Source organism: Ursus arctos, unplaced genomic scaffold (assembly GCF_023065955.2).
Source record: "Ursus arctos isolate Adak ecotype North America unplaced genomic scaffold, UrsArc2.0 scaffold_1, whole genome shotgun sequence".
Classification (NCBI taxonomy): domain Eukaryota; kingdom Metazoa; phylum Chordata; class Mammalia; order Carnivora; family Ursidae; genus Ursus; species Ursus arctos.
In genome coordinates, this window is record NW_026622763.1 from 77,542,599 (window position 1) to 77,556,232 (window position 13,634).

Below are 13,634 nucleotides of genomic sequence, written 5' to 3' on the forward strand. Positions count from 1 at the left end.
TGCTTTCTTGTTCCTCATCTTTTGAGAAATATGACCCTTTACAAATCTCTGAAGTCTAAAATATTTTATTGTATCTGTGTAAAATATTGGTTAAAGAAAATTAATTTTTTTTCTTTTACCTCATGTCACTAAAAATCTCCGATACTTTTTTTTTTTAAAGATATACTGTTTGACATGTACTTTATTGTAGGCAGTGAGGTCACTCAAGGAGACAATCGAAGACTGTTGGGACCAGGATGCGGAGGCTCGGCTTACTGCGCAGTGTGCTGAGGAGCGGATGGCTGAACTTATGATGATATGGGAAAGAAACAAATCTGTGAGCCCAACAGTCAATCCCATGTCTACTGCTATGCAGAATGAGCGGTAAGACCTGGAGGGGTTTGGCATTCATCAGTCAGTATTGAAGACTGAGACTAAACAGAGATTAGGAAAAAGATACTATTAAACCAGTCTTAAAGGGCAATGATTAATTCATACAATCTAACATTGTGATTTTTCTTTCAATATGCCCATTTTTTAACTGGAAATTTTTGTTTGATATACGTGCAAGATGGAATCCGTGTTTTTATATATCTCAAGATACAGTAAAAGAGGTTTATTAGTTCTCCTACTTCCCTAAAATAATAAAGGCAAAACATTTTCATAGTTCCAAAGTCTATAAGCACTTATACATATATTGTCTCATTTATCATTTGTTGCTATTATTCCTCTTTCTCTTGCTTTTTATTTATTTATTTTTTAAAGGGAGAATAGAACTATGAACTTGCCTATGTATCTAACCACTGTTTCACTGGAAACTACAATTTCAGGCTTCCTATCCAATGTTCTTTTGTATAGAATATACTACTACTACTTTAACATGAAAGCAATTCATAAGATTTTTCTATCCCATCATGACTATTACTTTATGAGACATTTCTTTGTTAAATTATGATCTTTCATTCTAAATAAAAGGGCTTTTTAAAAAATTCCTTTAAAAAAACAGAACTTTTAGACAATCTGTGTTTCTTTGTTCTATGTTTGGGGGAAGTTTTCCCCAAATTTGTCATTTTATTTAATACATATTAAAAATTTCCAGAAAAGCACCCAGAAAAGAGCAGAGAAAATTGGGATAAAAATATACTTGATTATTAAATAAATTTTTTTTTTTGCTATTTTATGTTCTAATTTCTAAGTGCAATTTGTGTTATGAACTATAAACCCAAAATTGGGTTTACAACTGCTTGTGTTTGGACTGAATTAGCTTCGGCATGTGAACCCTTATTCCTTATATATCAGCAAGTCAAGGAAGGTAGAGACTAGCAATTCTAAATACAAATTTTCTTACTTTATGCATACTTGAGGATAGTCTTCTTCTATCTCCCCTGATCTCTGTATTTTCTGTGTGCTCCAGCATGTTATTTGTACCTCTCTCAAGAGTCAGTTACTTTTACTTTAAGTACTTTTGAACTTTTCCTGAATGGTAAGAAGAAATCCTTGAAGGGACTCTCCCTTGTGTTGACCATTTTTTGCCCCCTGAATCATTCAGCTCTATGTTTTACATGCTGTTTCTCATGTCCAGTCACTTTTAAATAGTTTCCCCTAAATCATGGTTCATCCCATAGTCATTCCATTCTAGGTTTCATCGTATTGAATCTTACCCCCAGACCTCTTTTCTATGTGCTGTACAACTACTTTTTTATCCTTCACCCTCCTGTCATTTTCCTTGAGCTGCTGCTTTTCTCCTATAACACTCGTATCTATTAATGTTCCCATTGTTTAGTTAAAGCTATCAGTGGCTTTTATTTTAAATAACCTAAATATTTTATAGTGTGATGCTCAAGAACCATCCCTCTCAAGTTGTGATAATGACTGTGAAGAACTCTTTTTAACTGGAGAGCAGTTCTGAATTGTTCCTTTATCTGAATGTCACGTTCTGCCTTATACTCTTAGTCTGTAGAACTTTCATTGATATGGCTCAGTTTACCCCCAGAAAGGTACATTCCATTGCTAGACTGCCTCTTAATGGAAGCACTTTGGAACAACCTAAAAGCTTATATTCTTTTTACCATTTGACCATTGTAACTTAATTGGTAATTTACTGAGTTGCCACTATGTATCTAGGATTGTAGGAGTACAAAAGAAACATATACCGTGGCTCCTCCTCTCATGAACCTTTATATCTAGTTATGCAAGTATATAGTTCATAAAGATATATTTGGTAATGTTTCAAAACTATAGGGAGATTTTTTAAATTAACTCTTATGAACCAGAATAATGAGCATCTATGGAAATCATATCTAGATCCACATGGGTTTTTCAGCAGTCCTAATTCATATAAAACTAGCATTTAGGGGCACCTGGGTGGCTTATTGGGTTAAGTGTCTGCCTTCGGCTCAGGTCATGGTCTTAGGGTCCTGGGATTGAGCCCCCCTGCTGGGTTCTCTCTCCCTCTGCCCCTCCCCCCAGCTCTCTCTCTTGTGCTCTTTCTCTCTCAAATAAATAAACGATATCTTAAAAAAAAAAAAAACCCTAGCATTTAGCAAGTTATTAATTGACGCTTGATTGTGTGATCACAATTTTTACATAACCGCTAGTACAATGTGGTTAGGAATAAAATAAAAAGCAGTTCATACTTTAAAATCAGAGGTATTAAACTTGGAGGGTCAGTTTGTTATGAACGTACATTCTCATTGTGGCACTTTTTTTCTTTCTTTAAGCAACCTGTCACACAATAGGCGTGTGCCAAAGATTGGCCCTTATCCAGATTATTCTTCTTCCTCATACATTGAAGACTCTATCCATCATACTGACAGCATTGTGAAGAATATTTCCTCTGAGCATTCGATGTCTAGCACACCTTTGACTATAGGGGAAAAGAACCGAAACTCAATTAACTATGAACGGCAGCAAGCACAAGCTCGAATCCCCAGCCCTGAAACAAGCGTCACCAGCCTATCCACCAACACAACAACCACAAACACCACTGGCCTCACTCCAAGCACCGGCATGACCACTATCTCTGAGATGCCATACTCAGATGAAACAAATCTGCATGCCACAAATGTTTCACAGCCAATTGGGCCAACCCCTGTCTGCTTACAACTTACAGAAGAAGACTTGGAGACCAACAAGCTGGACCCAAAAGAGGTTGATAAGAACCTCAAGGAAAGTTCTGATGAGAATCTCATGGAGCATTCTCTTAAACAGTTCAGTGGACCAGACCCACTGAGCAGCACCAGTTCTAGCTTGCTTTACCCACTCATAAAACTTGCAGTAGAAGTGACTGGACAGCAGGACTTCACACAAGCTGCAAATGGCCAAGCATGTTTAATTCCTGATGTTCCACCCACTCAGATCTATCCTCTCCCCAAGCAACAAAACCTTCCTAAGAGACCTACTAGTTTGCCTTTAAACACCAAAAATTCAACAAAGGAGCCCCGGCTGAAATTTGGCAGCAAGCACAAATCAAACTTGAAACAAGTAGAAACTGGAGTTGCCAAGATGAATACAATCAATGCTGCAGAACCTCATGTGGTGACAGTCACCATGAATGGTGTGGCAGGTAGAAACCACAGTGTTAACTCCCATACTGCCACTACCCAGTATGTTAATGGGGCAGTACCATCTGGCCAGACAGCCAACACAGTGGCACAAAGGGGCCAAGAAATGCTGCAGAATCAGTTCATTGGTGAGGATACCCGACTGAATATTAATTCCAGCCCTGATGAGCATGAACCTTTACTGAGACGAGAGCAACAGGCTGGCCATGATGAAGGTGTTCTGGATCGTCTTGTGGACAGGAGGGAACGGCCACTGGAAGGTGGCCGAACTAATTCCAATAACAACAACAGTAATCCATGTTCAGAGCAAGATGTTCTTACACAGGGTGTTCCAAGCACAGTAGCAGATCCTGGACCATCAAAACCCAGAAAAGCACAGAGGCCTAATTCTCTGGATCTTTCAGCCACAAATGTCCTTGATGGCAGCAGTTTGCAGTGTAAGTAGAGGGATCATTTAATCTCTCCTGCTTGTCTTTTGGGACCATTTAATTACTTAGATAAAATTAAATTGTGTTTCAACTACCAATTACTTATTTTTACCACTTTTGGAAATAAAATAAGCCACTTGGTTGGACCTCAGAACTAATCAGACTGTTGTAAAGAGAAAAAGTAATTTGTTGTTGTTGATAGTCAATGTCGCAACAGTCAGAACTTAATACCAACTTAATACATGCCTTACATAGCTGCTGGTTCATAATGCAATTCACGTACTTGCTGTGAATGGTTGAAATTAAGTAAATGTGAGTTTAAAAGCTCCAGGTAAAATGAAGTCAGTAGAACTTTTGGAACAGTTGTTGAATATATTAATATCTATTTTATACACATCTAGATTTTATCAGACTAACCTTAAACCTATAAAGTCCAGAGAAAATTCAGAAAAAATTGTTACTAAAAAAAACTAAAGTTCTTGGTTTTGTTTTGTTAGTTTCATCTTTTCCAAGAGTCATGTGTTGAGCCTCCTGCATGCCTATAGCATTGTGCCATGGGTCCCCTAGACAAATAACTTGATACTTGGTTTCTAGCTCTAAAGGGATTATAACACAAGACAGGAGAGCTCACCAAAATCTTTAGCAGTCATCATTGCACAAGATGATTTCTCTTTTAGACTGACAGCACTTTATGAAAAAAAGCAGTCCTGTTTTATGGTTGTCATCAAGGACTGCAAAATGGCTGGAAGGGATTCAGCTCTCAAAAATTAATCATAGAGGGGCACCTGACTGGCTCAGTCAGTGGAGCATGCAGCTTGATCTTGGGATCGTGAGTTTGAGCCCCATGTTGGGCATAGAGCTTACTTTAAAAAAAATATCAGTAGAATCTATCCCCTTGTTTGAGTGGCTTGTATTATAGACCGATTGACACATCCTATAGTAGGGCTCCATAGCAATAAAATGTTGGAAATTACTGGGAAATTTATACTGTAGTATTTATGTCATTCTTCTGAAAATATTATATGCCAGGTGCCTTTAAAATTTGATCTGCTTTGAACATTAAGTTAAATGATTAAATGCATTTTGCCAAGTTAGGATCACTACCAGCAACCAAAGGAATTGAGAACACAGCTGAGAACTTTTAATTTTCTCTTCGGTTTTTGCTCGCCCAATAGAATAATCCAACCAGTTACGAAAACAATGGGGCTTAAAGAGTCTCAAAATAAGTTGGTTAAGTTTTGCCTAGAAAATAATTGCCTGACATCATGAATTTCAAGTAATGTCTATTAATACCTCCTGCAGATATTCATTTGATCTGTTCTAGAGTTACCCTAATTTCTTACTATTTAATAGCTTCTTTATATGTAGTTTATTTTTCTGTCCTTTTATTTCCAGTAGGTGAGTCAACACAAGATGGCAAATCAGGATCTGGTGAAAAGATTAAGAAACGTGTGAAAACTCCTTATTCTCTTAAGCGGTGGCGCCCCTCCACCTGGGTCATCTCCACTGAACCACTGGACTGTGAGGTCAACAACAATGGCAGTGACAGGGCAGTTCATTCCAAATCCAGCACCGCAGTTTACCTTGCAGAAGGAGGCACTGCCACAACCATGGTGTCTAAAGATATAGGAATGAACTGTCTGTGAAATATTTTCAAGCCTATGGAGTGAAATTATTTTTTGCATCATTTAAACGTGCAGAAGACATTTAAAAAAAAAAAAACTGCTTTATCTTCCTGTCAGTACTCTCCCCCACCCCTGCAACAGGACTTGCTTTAAATAGATTTCAGCTATGCAGAAAAAGTTAGCTTATGCTTCCATATTTTTTAATTTTGTTTTTTTTTTAAGTTTTGCACTTTTGTTTAGTCTCATTAAAGTTATATTTGTCTGTTATGACCACAGAATTATATGTGTGTGTATCAAAAGTGGTCTCAAAATATTTTTTTAAGAAAAAAAGCAAAAACAATGTATTGCCGATAATCAGTTTGGACCAGTTTCTAAAGGTCATTAAAACAGAAGCAAATTAAGACAGGTTTGACTGCAGTGGTGTCTGGTATCCATGTTTTATTTCTGGGCACAAGCTAGTTTATATGTTGAACCGTTCCTGAACATATTATCTGTTGGACATTCTTTTCTCTTGTGTTTTGTTTGAACGTGCAATAGTCTATAGTCCACAAATAAGCTTTCTTGTAAGCTCTCTTCCTAACAGCACACATTCTTCCATAATAAGTGCATTTTTCTGCCCCAACCCCCATCCTTTTGGCAGGTCAGTTCTATGGCAGTGATTTTTTGCACAAGAGAAAGTAGCTACCTGATTTCTTGCTTTCTCTCTCCTTATGGAGAATGCAGAAACATTGTCTCAAAGGGCTCGAAAGAAGGAACTACCAAAACCTAATTTGAAATGCCGTTTCTTTTAACCTTCCAAGTTTTAAATGTTTCTTTCCAGGCATTTTAGTAAACGTATTTGATTCCGGTTTTTGGAAGTTCATAAGAGAGCATAGAACAAAGTAGACAAAGTCAAATATTAGCCTTTCTTCATTTTATTTTATTTTTTATGTATGTTCATGTTCCATATTCATTTATTTAAGAAGCACATTTTTATCAGAAAACTTATAGAGCTATACTTATATGGAATTTTTAAGTAGGTAGATGGTTAAGACTATATAGTGTTATAGCCTTCATTCTCTAAATAGGCCATCTTTGACTCAAATAAAATTACATTTCCTATTTAAAATAACTTCAAAAGTAATTCATAGTTTTGAACCCATAGTAACTTTTTATTCTTTTCCCAAGCAACGCCTGGTGACTTTATCTGAAGATGAGTCCTCTTCCCATGACCTAAAACACTGTATGGAAAAATCATTAATCTGGCATGCCACATCCCTGTGGAAGGAAGGATTGCTGCCAAGCCTATCATTTTTGAGCAGACTGAGGCTTACCTTCTTTTTTCAAAACTGTTTCTTCACTAATCCTATTTTCATAATTTCTCTTTTTGCCGGTTTTTCATATGATCTTTGATATGTGAGGAGCATTTATTATTTCCATTATATTAGAATATACCTTTTAGTGATGTTTAACATGTTATGTATCCTTCAAGTCCTCTTGTTTTTTTTAAAGCTTCCTTTGTTTCTTTCCTTACTGATAGTTATCTCTAAACAACAACCTCAGCATGTTTTTTTAAATAAAGCACTTTATGTCAAATAAGGGACTTTTTTTTATAAGCACAAATTATTTTCTATCAATTTGCAAACACTGATGATCTCACTTAATTTTTCCGGATTCTCAGAGTACTTAATAGATGTTATTTAACTAAGTTCTAAGATTTCTCTGGAAGATAAAAAGCTAAGAGAAAAACACAAATGCCCATATCTTGCTTTTAGGTTTTTATCTCCTGAACAATATTTTCTCACTCATATTCCTCTATCTTCATCATTAGCTAAAGATAACATAAATTTCCCCAATTTGCTGTCCAAAATATTTATAATTTACTATATAAGCCTTCTGGTTTTTGCCTTTTGCTATAATCCTATTAGTTAGTTGTTACAACACTTCACACTTATTCTGATGGATGGCTGAACACAGTTTTGAGTTTTTAGAATTAAGATTATTTTTCTAGTGCCCAGGATTTCCACCTTTTTTGTTTTATTGGCCCTTTTCTTGATTCAGATCCTTAACATTTTTCAGTCTTCTGGCATAATTATTATTCTATATATGTAACAAATTATTTATATCTTTCCCACCAAATTTTCACTTAGTTCTCTTGCCTTTAAATATCTTTGAACTGCATTTCATTATTTTCAAACACATGTAGAATATCTTTGAATCAAAATAAAGTATATTCCTTCTCCAATTGAAAGCATTGGAGGATAAATAACCATTTGAGATCCAACTGATCTTTTCCTGACAGAAGTTATCTTACATCCTACTTTAATTTATGTTTAGGCTAGTTGGTTGTAATTTTTCCAGCATCTTTTTTTTTTTTTTGATGTTTAATAATAAAATGCTTTCAAGAATTAATATATCAAAATAAAAGAATCCTTTTAAGTTTCCCATTTCATGCAAACATGTTTAAAACAAATAATTTGCTTTCCCTAGCTTTAGTAGACCCTTCAAAAATAGGAAGAATAAAAAGTGTAGATCATTTTAATAAATTTTAAATTAAATTTACATCAGACTGATTTAGAATCTGTAATATACAAGCAAGCAAAATTACTTAAAATACTTGCTAACTTTATTCATCTAATAATGTTTCTTAAAGCTAATATTTAACTGCTATCACAGTATTTTGCATGTACAAAAGCATTTGGATCCTTTGAATAAAGGCCATTTAATGAAAAAAATATTAAAATTCACTTTGCTAGTTTTACAGCCTTAAAAGCATCATAATAGGTAATCAAATTCTAATATTAATTCCCCGAGCTATCCTAATTGTTTGTCAGAACTAAGTCCTTGAAAGAACTTGATTTGAATTGGCTTTAGACAAAAATGATTTAATTATAATTCCTAACAATGTTCCCCCTTTTCAAATTCATAATTTGGGGAAAAGAAACCAATATCATTGTAAAATGTTATGAAAAGGCACAGGAATTAAATAGTACTAATCGACAATTTGTTATATACCGAATGGTGGGATATACACACACAATCTCTTTTAATCTTCATAGCAACTGTTTAAGGATTATTATTAATATTCCCACTTTACAGATTGAGGAAATTGAAGCTAAGAGAAGCCAAATCATTTGCCCAAGTTCCCATCCTAGTAATAGAGAAAGCTGGATTTCAACCTGGGTTTGCCTCTCCACATCTCCCTCATCCACACCACACTGCCTGCGCACAGTACAACAGGATGTGTAATATACTGACATTTTATTAAGAAGTTCAGTCATTACACTCTAGCACAATTGTGGCTTGTATATAAGCCAAACCAGATACCTTAATGACTTTAGAAGTTAGGCGAACATAAGACATGTAGACATATCTATGCTGACTGTTGCTTGAGAAATAATTACTAATTCAAGGTGAAATTCAATCCCACGTCTGCCATCATGAATCCTAAAATTATTTTACTTTTCATTCCTAATATTCTTGCATTGTAGAACTAAAGGTAAAGTAAATTTTAAGGGAAAAGTGAAGGTGGCTTGTGGGAACGAAGACTTTTCCCTAAATCGATTCCATACTTGACTTGGAGGAATTAATTTAACATGGATTTTAAGTCTCATCAATCCTTTGACTCCATCTTGAAAATTTCTGCTTGTAGTGACTTAGAGAAAATTTTACTAATCCATAAAACTAATTGAGGATGTAGGAAGGATACAAGGATAATATCTTTTTTTATAAAGCAGTTTCAGTATCTTCCTTACATGTACCCACTTATTGCAGAAAATGTACATTGGTTCTGAATGTGAAAATAATTAAAGGTAGGAACTCTCAAGGAAGAATATGTTTCGGTGGGAATTGTCACAAAATTTGGCAAGTGTTTTTACTTGAAATATTTTCAAGTTTGGCGTCTAAAGCCAGATGGAATACTTGGTAGGTTGCAGCTATTTACTGAACTTTCCATCCTCAAAGTCATTTAAAATGGAAGAATACTTCCATAAATTTTTTTGTTTCTTTTTTAAATATTTATGGAAATGAATATTTCATTGGAGGTGGTTAGCTCCTAGAACTTGAGATTACATTGTATTCCTAAACAACCTTTTATAAATTTATATTGAACTTAACTACCAGTTATGTGCAGGTTATTGCATAACTATTCACAGATTGCTTTATATATTACTTTATCTTCCAAGCTAACTTATTAGAAATTGTACACACATGTTAGTTGATTATCTAAACCTGTTATTCCAGAAATTGTGTAACCCTCCCACATACACCCCAGGAGTTTTTTTCAGACTGAGATGTTTCCAAGTGTACCTTTTGCTGTCAGTTTGCTCTTCAGCAGGTAAAATTGCATTTTAACTTGTAGATTTTGAACTATGCAAATGTTAACCAAAACTATGTTGCATGATCCACTCTTAAATATACTCCTTGATTTAGTAAATCTGGCAAATCACTGTTTGAGCTAGTTACATAAATGTTATTATCAAAAGAAGGCTTTTGTATAGCTTCTCAGATTAAACTAACATAGAAGAAAAGAGGAAATCTCAGGGTGCTCTGGAGCACTGACCCATTACTTTCCTCCAACCACCTTTTAGTTTGTGTCTGACTTACTCTACCCCTTGGTTATCTGACTTGCAATCTTCTGTGTCAGGGGAATGTTCTTCATGTCGATTCTGCTTCCTTCCTATTTCATTTTATGTGCATTTGTCTCCTCCGGCAGTAAAAAAAAAAAAAAAAAAAAAAGAGCAGTTGGCCATCTTCTCCACAATTGTTCTTTTTTCATTACGCTTCAGGCTTTTCAATTAACATCTAAGTCTCAGTTCTTCAGACAAAATTGCTTTGGTTCCCTTAGCATTTCCTTCTCAGCCCTATTTTTTTTTCAGCCCTATTTTAATAACTATTTATACTTAAGAACACTTCAAATTATATTTTACATTATATTCAAATTCATTACTCAAGTAATAGTTCAGTAGGATAGAATTAAGAATTAAGATGTTACAATTTAACAATGGATCCAACCATCAGATTGTCAGAAAAGCAGCACTTAAGTTTTGTATTATCTAACATTTCCTATTAAATTGTGGAGTTTTATCATTTTATATTCTCATTAGTTATAACTAAAAAGCCATGCATACAGAATTGTATATAATTTTGCCATTAAAATTTTTTAACCTGTATTGCAGCAAGCTTAGCATTACAATTGAGCCACAACATGTTATGTATTTGTATCAAATATTAAACACAAAATGCAAGATTAACTTTCAAAAACAAACCTTACAAAAATCAGGTATTATCTATGAATATTTTTGCAGACCACTTTTGAAATACTTATTATTTTACAACATAGACTGGACTATAACAACTTTCATTTAACTTTTAAGTGGCTGGTTAAAGTTGAGCGTTTGTGCATATAAAGAAAAATTTAGGATTTTATTTCATGGCTAATACATTTGAAAGTAAATAATTCAGCAGATTTAATGCCGTGTATTAGAATTATGCCCCAGATAAATCTATCATATCTTGAAAATTCCAATTCTATTATTATGTGATGTTCATAGTGTTACTATTAATTGTGGTGACATTCATTCTTTTAAACTTAATTTGCAACCCAGATTCTAAAATTTGGGTAAGAGAGAAGAAATCTTTAGAAATAAATCGCATCACTAGGGCATCCAGTTTATGATTGAATTTTTAAACAAATTACTGTATTTTAAACTACAACTTCTTAAAAATGTTTCAAAAGGCAACATGTAGGTTTTTTCCATTTTATTTGTACTTTTAGATTTCAGAAACATCTTCATGTTTTAGACTCACTCTATAGACATAATATTACTTAAAAACTCAGGGCCCTTTTCATCCCTTTGCACATGAGAAACTTTAATTGGTAGCAAACAAGCAATTAGTCCAGTTGAGTATTTAAAGTGTTTGTTGCACATACAGATCATTTAATGTTTCATCTTATGATTTGACTTAATTTACATAGCATAACATCAGATTTCATTAATCATAAAAACTTGCCCAATTCTATAATTACTGAATAGAGGGAAGTGACTCAACTAATTGGTTACATGTTGCAGCCTATTTAGGCCTTAGAGTTGAAGCACCATCTTAAAACCATTTCTGTTCCTTGGGTAAATGGTTATATACGAAGGGACAAATATATTTCATTTTGCTTTGTTTTTTAATGGGAGAACTTAGTAAAGTTGTTCCTTTGAGATAAAATTTTCTTGAGGTAATTTAACATTATAAAACTCTTCTAAAAGTGAATTAATGAGTTTATAGCTTTAGTAGTAGTTTGGATGGTTTTGAGAAGGTAACTATGATAAGCCGTTTATCACCTTGTCAGATCCAAATAGAATTTTTCCTTCAATCAGACAAGTCCAAGCTCCAAATTGATATGCTGTATACTTAAAATCCTAGCAGTGAAGTTATTTGTAACCAGTCTCTTGTCTCAGGCTCTCCACCTTATTACCAATCCTCTTAAGTATGATAGGGAAACATATTTTTAGAGAAGCTTAATAATAAGAAAACTAAATTACTAAAAGATGCAATTCAAAGATAGGTTCTGGTTAAAATTGAATTGCTTGGCTTCTGTGGCTTTTCTTTTTCTTGTCACATTTATTTATTTAAAGTTTTTGTATGCATTGTCATGTTTCCATGGAAATTATATTGTGTAAGTATTTGTATAAGCTGGAATCATCCTTAATTTTCTGTTGATAATTTTTCAAATGAAGATAAGTGGATAATTGTAAAGTACACTAACTCTTAGGGTATTGTAGTAGCTGAAACATGGAGATGTGTAGCTGCCATGCTTTTTCTGAATGGACAGGAGAAACATAAGCTACAGAGTATTCATTTCTGAGGATGCTTTTCTGGAATAAGAAAGGCTGGAAAATATTGGCAATTCCTCAGAACCCTCTTTCTTGTTAACGGGTATCTTTTGTTGGTGTGTTTTGCTCTTACATTACAGATAGAATATCATATGAATTTATGGATAATTACTTTCAGTTATTTTGCTTTTGTAAAAGCCGTCTGAGACCTTGCTATGCTGTGTAAGTTGTGTTTGATGGATCAGTGTGAGTATGAAATAAAGCAAATCATTTTTCTTTTGTATTATCTATGGATGCCACTATGAAAGCTGACATTAAGCCACTAAAGAGTTTTTTATGAATAATTGTAAGTAAATGCTTTGATATATATAAACCTAAATAAAAAGATTGTATTGCTACAGAGACATTGGAGAAGGAGATTTTAAGACAGTTCTTTAGGTTTAAAAGAGGCTTGCTGTAAAATGGTGCATTATTCCATTTATTAAAGATCATATTAATGACAACAGTAATTGTATCTTTTGATTTTATTAGGTCACCAGAAATTATGACCGTTAGTGTGATATTTCAGGTATTTTGCACCAGAATAGTTAATGTTTTAATATACTCATTATACTCAGTATGATGCATTTTTAAAAAATCAATTAACACAGAATAATAGTTGCACACTTTCTGTGTGGTGGTTATTCTATGTATGTTGATAATTCTCATAGCAATCCTATCAAATAAGTATTGTCCCCATTTTAAAAATAAAAAAACTGTGGTTCAGGGAAGTTAAATATCTTGTCCAAAGCCACAGAACTGGTAAAATGAGATTCAACGTATTTTCCATTTTGCTTTGAACTAACGGTTTTAAATCACTGGTTACGGCAAGAAAATTCAAAAATAAAAGTGAAAATGGCCCAGTGGTAAAAAGAATAGCCAGGAACATACATGAAGCAATTTGCAGTTACTGAAAAGCTAGCAAGTACCAAAACAACTATTTCTTTCGGCCTAAAATTGTGTTTGTATTAAACATCATCAAATAATCTTTTAAGTTAGATCTTTGTGTTTTTAGAAGTCCTTGTTAAAATGCAATATGAGTTTTTGAAGGCAACATATTTTTTTTAAATATTTTATTTATTTGTCAGAGAGCAAGAGCACAAACGGGGAGCAGCAGGCAGAGGGAGAAGCAGGCTCCCTGCTGAGCAAGGAGCCCAATGAGGGACTCAATCCAAGGACCATAGGATCATGACTTGA

At 34.0% G+C, this 13,634-nt stretch overlaps 1 protein-coding gene across 1 annotated transcript in view; it reads left to right on the top strand.

Annotated features, from left to right (window-relative positions):
* The window catches only part of BMPR2 (bone morphogenetic protein receptor type 2), a 185,884-nt gene extending 172,983 nt beyond the window's left edge, over positions 1-12,901 (top strand). Inside the window, exons 11-13 of the mRNA XM_026492157.4 lie at positions 191-363; positions 2,700-3,979; positions 5,366-12,901. Coding sequence (XP_026347942.2) covers positions 191-363; positions 2,700-3,979; positions 5,366-5,616 — 1,704 coding nt within the window. The 3' untranslated portion in view covers positions 5,617-12,901. The remainder of the gene's footprint in view (positions 1-190; positions 364-2,699; positions 3,980-5,365) is intronic.
* The last annotated feature ends 733 nt before the right edge of the window (positions 12,902-13,634 follow it).